At 41.7% G+C, this 6,713-nt stretch overlaps 1 protein-coding gene across 1 annotated transcript; it reads right to left on the reverse strand.

The window, feature by feature from the left end:
- Positions 1 to 202: 202 nt before the first annotated feature.
- wu:fc46h12 (uncharacterized protein LOC568958 homolog) lies at positions 203 to 6,503 on the reverse strand. The gene is made up of 6 exons (XM_044133121.1): positions 6,294 to 6,503; positions 4,469 to 4,641; positions 4,199 to 4,307; positions 3,527 to 3,637; positions 2,594 to 2,672; positions 203 to 2,494 (listed from the first exon to the last, which is right to left on the reverse strand). The coding sequence occupies exons 2-6, from the start codon at positions 4,570 to 4,572 to the stop codon at positions 2,403 to 2,405; spliced, it is 495 nt and encodes a 164-aa protein (XP_043989056.1). The 5' UTR covers positions 4,573 to 4,641; positions 6,294 to 6,503; the 3' UTR covers positions 203 to 2,402.
- Positions 6,504 to 6,713: the final 210 nt, after the last annotated feature.

Here is a 6,713-nt window from a genome sequence, read left to right on the forward strand (position 1 = left end):
ATTTGATAGGACCAGGGCAAAATTGCAGATCTAAGTTGCAACCAGAGTCATTGCTGTCCATGAAATCTCCATCTAAGGCAGAGCATTAGCCTTCTGGAAATACCAAACATGTTAAAGTTCTGCAAAATACAGACCTGCAATACAAATAAACAAGACAAAAGAAAATTTTGTTTTGCTAACAGAGAAATTCAATTTTTTGACAGTTTGCATATTTGTTACACATTTGCCACACTTTGATTATACTCGGATCATTCATGCCTTAAATGTTTCTGACATTTTCTTAACTTTCTGTGTCTCTCTCTCTCCAAGCCTCTGTCACCAAATACACACAGATGTTGCTCTACTGCTGCCTGACTGAGTTCGACACTGAAACAGGAACGCCGGGAAGCGGCAAAACACAGTGAGACGCGCCTGGACCACTCCATTCATCCGGCTGCTTCCTGGGCTCTGTGTGGACAGCGTGACGTGTTGGTGGGAATTACTTCTTACGTCAGGCCTGCATTTACAAAAAACAAAAAAAAGGGCCTAAAATCTTAAAAGACTCGCTGAGAAGGAGCGACTTCAACGTGGTGATGATTTATTTTCTTTCTCAACTTTTGTATGCTCCGAGAATATCTTCTGTGAGGATTACAAGGAAACATTTGAAACAAATGTGTCGCTAAAGCACACGTGTTGAAACGCTTCGTACAGAAAGGGACAGAATTCAGTCATCTGTCTGGCAGAAACACATCAGATAGTTTAATTTTCAGGTGCAATTTTACATCCTACTTACTCATTAAAGAATCGTTATTATTATTAATCAAAAGCAGCTCTAAACAAATGGGAATTCAGCTTTGACTTAAAGAATCTAAGTGTTTCAGCAGTTTTGCAGTTTTCTGGAAGCTTGTTCCAGATATATGGAGCATAGAAGCTGAATGCTGCTTCTCTGTGTTTGGTTCTGGTTCTGGGGACGCAGAGCAGAACCAGAAGACTTGAGTGGTCCGGAAGATTGAAACTACAACAACAGATCTTTAGTAACATTAATAGCATTAATTGATTAATGCTACACTAATTAGTAATTTAAAAACTGACTAAAGAATTCTTAAGCGTGCGGCTGCATTCAAATTTCCGCCCAGCAGAGGGCGCTGGTTGAGCTGAAAAGCCTGGTCCTCACACAATTAAATCATTACGTGTTTGTGTGTGTTGTACAGCTGTTACTATAGGAATAATTTATAGGTTCAAAATGTGTTTAAGATATTAGGAACAGAACGAAGTAAAGCACCTTACCAGCTCAATATGTATCTATTTTCAGTTGCTGAGTGTCTTCCAGGACAACAGTGTGACTTTAGCTGTATGCTACCTCCAAAAACCTGCAACATTTTGTCATTAAAAGGAAGAAGCATTTTGTATTTTCAGACGGGTGTATTTTGTCTTGAGTGGACTGTGTCTGCTTTATTAATCAGACTATATTCAGAATATTGCTGCACTCTATGTGTGGGCAGAAATTAATGTCTGACCTGACTTGCTCTTTGTGCGATGTGTTGTTTGTGTACGGGTGGTGAAAATGGCTAAAAATAATAAGAAAAAGAAACAAATTTTTTTATTTGAAATATCTGTCAATTTAATACTTTATTCACTAAATATTTACTGTATATTTTCAATTCCTTTATTTGCAAAAGTGGTAATCATTCTGCTTAGATGTGTTTTATTGGGATTTTATATGAGACAAACATAAACTAGAACATCATTGTGAAGTTAAAAGAAAGAGGATTCATAATTCTTTACATATAAAAATCACACACATATATATATAGACAGATAAATAGAAAAAGCATGCATGCAGCCCCCTCAATCATGCAGGAATTCAGTTCTGCAAAAAAAAACTTTATTTAAAAAAAAAAAAAAAGCCAAAAGAATATATAATGTTTTACACAAGCCGTGGGAGACGAAACATATGGATGCATGTGTTCTGATCAGATCGAAACGTGGTGGTGGCAGCATCATGCTGTTATTCAGTATGTGTAAGGAAGCTGGTCTGAGTTAATGAATGAAAGAAGATACAGTAAGTGAAGATAAATACTGAAAATAGGAAACCCTGTTAGATTCTGCAAAAGACTTGAGACTGGAGCTGAGACCGGTCTCATCTGCAGCTACATTCAACCATAAACCTTCAGCCAGAGCGACAATGGCTATTTGATAGAACGGACCAGTCAAAGTGCAGATCTAAGTTGCACTTGGACTTCCAAAATTGCTGTCCATGAAATCTCTCCATCTAAGGCAGAGCATTAGCCTCCATGTGAGAAACACACCAAACATGTTGCAGTGAAAGTTCTGCAAAATACAGACCTGAATACAAATACACAAGACTTCTAGAAAAAGAAAATTGTACAAACAATAAAAAATCTCATCCGTCTCTTCTTGTCTTAAGAGAAGCTGCAGACGGCCGAGTCAAACCCCGGACAGATCCACTTGTTGCTGAACTGTTTGTATCCTGCGGCGTCAGTCAGCTTGCTTCCTGAAACACAGAAGAAACCCAGCGTCTTATCACCGGATTCCTCAGCAGGAGTGAAAACAAGCAGGCAGATTTCTGTCTGAGGAGACGCGCTTCAGTCACCGTTGACGAGGTTCTGCAGGCTGCAGAAGTTGGTGGCGTTGCCGGCCGGGTCTTTGGAGCCCTCGGACGTCGCCTCGCCCTGTTGAGCAGAAAACATCGGGAGCAGCTGACTGAGGAATCTCAGGAGGACCGTTGATTTACCGCATCAGACACGGCTTCAGTGACCGCACCGAATACTGTTCGGTGTGACTGGAACCGAAACATCAGTTTTGACGTCCCGCTTCAGTCGACTGTGGGGGAAAAGTTAGACGGGCCTGGATGCGGGTAGTTCTGAATTTCAGAAGCCGGGTTCTGTTAAAAAGGCTGTAAGCAGTTAATAGCTTTCCTGCAGCAGATAACATCCGGCCATCTTTATTCAGAATAAGGTCAGCGGAACCGAGACCAACGCACTCTCCTGTCATGTTAAAAGTGAGGCAAAGACTCTTAACAGCGTTAATTTTGATTATTTCATTATAAAGGTTATAATGTGTTAAACATTTTTTTAAGGCAATTGATCACATTTTTGCTCCAGTCTGAACCTCATTTCCAAAAAAGTATGACAAGCAACATCCACCAAGGCTGTAATGAACCAAGGTCATTACAGCCGACCTTGATTCGACTGTAATGACCCGAATCAAGGTCATTACAGCTAACTAAATAAAAACTGATGCTTTTCAATGGGCTTAGCTTTAATCAGAATCACCTTAAATATATCTCTTCATTTAAAAAAAAAAAAAAAGGTTATACTCTGAGTTAACACGATGACATTGTGAGTTCATTAAATGCATACGACCACAAAAACGTGTTTTGTTGAGAAACAGGGACGTTTCTGCAAGATTCTTCCTTCTTCCGGCTCCCTTTTCGCTTGAACGTGTTTGCCGATTAACAATGAAAATCGATAAGTCAAGCAAATAAACTGGTCGATTTATCCGCCAAGTTTCCCGCCGCGCTTACCGTCACTCTGCAGATGGTGGACTGCTCCAGGAGAAACTGGAGGACGTTCAGCGTCTTGGTTCTGGGAGACGTGTGAGTGGCCTTGATCAGATACGGAGCTGTGGACACAAGCTGACAGGGCTGCGGTCAGTCCGGTCTGCACATTTTCACATCTGCAGTCAAAGCCAAAGGCCTTCAGGTGTCGTGGTGAGAATGTCGGTGTGATTCTGCATAGTGATCCTGTGCAGATAAGTTTTTGTTCCCCCAGAACGTTGCTAAAAAAAAAAAAAATCCCCAAAACAAACTAATTTTTTTTCTCCAAGGGCTAAAATAATTTGCTAATTTCATTTCTTATGTCATCTGTGAAAGCACCTGAAATCAACGTCAGGTCAAGCCGTTGTATTTTACCCCTAAATAAAATCCAGTGCGGCCTTTTAAGGTCGCCTAATTTTGTGAATTATCCATCTATTTGTAGCTAAGTATAAATCCAGAGAGGAAGCTGGAATTGAACTCACAACCTGCAGGTTGTGAACTTTGTTGTCTAATCAGTCTGACTGATCAGAAACGGTTGATTTCATGAGTCCGATCGTTATTTTGATCGTAGCACACAGCGTGGATCTCCTCACGTAAAGGAAAGAAAACTCTACTCGGTGCGTTCTGATTGAACGATGTGCTAAATGAGAAGGTTCTGACCTCGTAGGAGCACTTCTCCCCTTCATCCAGACAGCTTCCCTTCACCTGCCAGGTCTGGATCTGGTTCACCAGCCGGCCGCTGACGTTCCCGCAGTCGATGCCAAACAACCTGCCGAGCAGAGAACGGTGATGAGAAAACGCAACGACGGCGTTAAATCGATCAGAGCTTCATTTCTGGAAGGAGACGGAAGGGTGGAGCAGCGCTGCAAACAACTCTGGATTAATCCTTAAAACATTTCCACCCGAATCTAGAAAAATAATCAGCCTCACCATTTGATTTTGCATTGCGCAGTGCTGCCGGACAGAGAGGCGGTCACTGCCGCCGCCGCAACCAGAGCCGAGGCGAAGAAGAAGAAGACGAGTCTGGAGTCCATGGTGAGGCTCTCTGTCTCCGAGTCCTCGGGTCAGACGGACCTGAAGGCAGCTGGGTCACAGGAAACAAACTGGAAACGAGAGGCAGAACCCGAACGAGTTACGGGGATTTCTACAAGCCTGAAATGAAAAAAAAAAAAAAAAAAAACACGTGGGAAAGCAGGACGTGACCTTGGCTGCAACCAATTCACACCTAATGTGGAACTGATCAGAAGAAAAAGGTCAAAAGGGGAGCTAATGCTGTTAGCCCAGAGGTCAGGTGCTGGTGGAACAACGGAAAACACGAGGAAAGAACTTAGGTTTACAGAATGTATTTATAAAAGAAAGTGGAAGATGTTGAATGTTGTGTTATTTGCATCAAATATCAGGAGTGCCTGCAGCAATAGAAATGTTGGTATGTTTGGTTGAAATGCGCCTAAACACAGCATGTCAGGACAAACACCTCATACCAAATGTTTAAGCTGCAGTATGTAACTTACATTTTTTAAAATACATGTTTTAAAACTGTCGCCATATTGTGACATCATTGCCCAGTCACAATTTTCAAATCTTTTTCATCCTTCAACACTTTTTCGTCTTAGTTTGTCCTGGATTTAGCTTCGCCCATCTTAGCACCAACTCGGACCTGCTGAATCCTCAAAGCATGATGCTGCCACCACCGTGTTTCCACATTGGAGATGGAACGTATTCCCTTCGTCAATCAGGTGACTTCTGAAGGCAACTGGTTGCACTAGATTCTGTTTAAGGGCTGAATTCAAATGCAAAAGACCTTGTACAGTTTGTTGTTATCATGTGACCAAATGGTAAAAATACTTGGAAAAAAAATGTGTCATTCTGGAAATCATGACACTTTTAACACAGAGTTGACATTATTCAAAATGTCTTTATGACAACTTGACATTAACCAAGAAATCATGATCTGACATAAATTTGTTATAAAAAAATATTACTGATTAAACTTGAAAAATTATGTAGCTTTATGTTATTAAAGCTAAAGTTTAAACACTTGCAAATCGTTCCTGTAGTGCAACTTTGATCAAACTCACGTGGAATTATCAAAAAACAAAACAAAAAAAACATTCTTTTTTTTTTTTCTTGTGGGAAACAAACCAGTCAGTGTGCATGTTCACATAATCTATTCACCACACTGCTGAAATACGCTGTTGAGTTTTTGTTTTTGTTTTTTTCTTTTTTGAAACGCAGTCGTCTAACTAATCTCATGAATTCAAGTCCTGGTCGGAAATCAGTTCTGGTCCCCACAACAATCCTGGATTCACAGTCGTAGATCTGAATTCTGACGCTGTGAGGACGAGTCAGCTGATGCCAAACACCCCGACTGTCTGGAGAGAGAAAAACACGTTCTGGTCACTTACTAATAGATTGGGAGAGATTTTCAAAGCCAAACACACACACACACCCACACACACACACGTTTGTGAAGCTATCTTTGTGGGGACTTTCCATTGACTTCCATTCATTTCTACGCCCTAACCCATTACATACCTAACCCTAATAAAAACTCAATTCACGCCTTAGTCCTAAATCTGACCCCTGACCCAAAAACAGCGTTTCCCCTTGTGGAGACCAGGCTTTGGTCCCCACAAAGAACAGTTGGTCCCCACAATGTAGTATATGTCAGGAAAATGGTCCCCACAAGGTATTAGAAACAAATGCACACACACACACACACACAGAGAGGGAAAAGGTGGCGGGTTGTAAACACCTCAAGAACTCTGCTTCATTGTGTGACGTCCTCACTTCGTCTTCAACTCGTACACACAAGGTGGGACACAGCAGTGCTATGAAGTAGCTCCACTTCACACAACACAGTTTTGAACAACTGAGGGACAAAAACAGAAGCAGGCCTTGGTCAATGTCTAACAGTGAGCCGGAACTAGAGGACAATCATTTCCAAATACAGAAGCAGGAGTCGGGGAGCCACACAGCCTGACTCCTGGTAAACTCTTCTGACCTGGAACGTGAGGAGTTCCTGCCGCGACGGTCAAATGACGCCCACTGAGAGACACAAAGGGAAACTGACACCGCATGAAGGCCGACAATCTGGGACATCCATTTTTTTTTTTTTATTGTTCAGCGTCGGCTGCTCCTTCTGGGTTCCCGAGAGTACCGCTTTTAAATCTAT

This window comes from Gambusia affinis, linkage group LG12 (assembly GCF_019740435.1).
Source record: "Gambusia affinis linkage group LG12, SWU_Gaff_1.0, whole genome shotgun sequence".
Taxonomy (NCBI): domain Eukaryota; kingdom Metazoa; phylum Chordata; class Actinopteri; order Cyprinodontiformes; family Poeciliidae; genus Gambusia; species Gambusia affinis.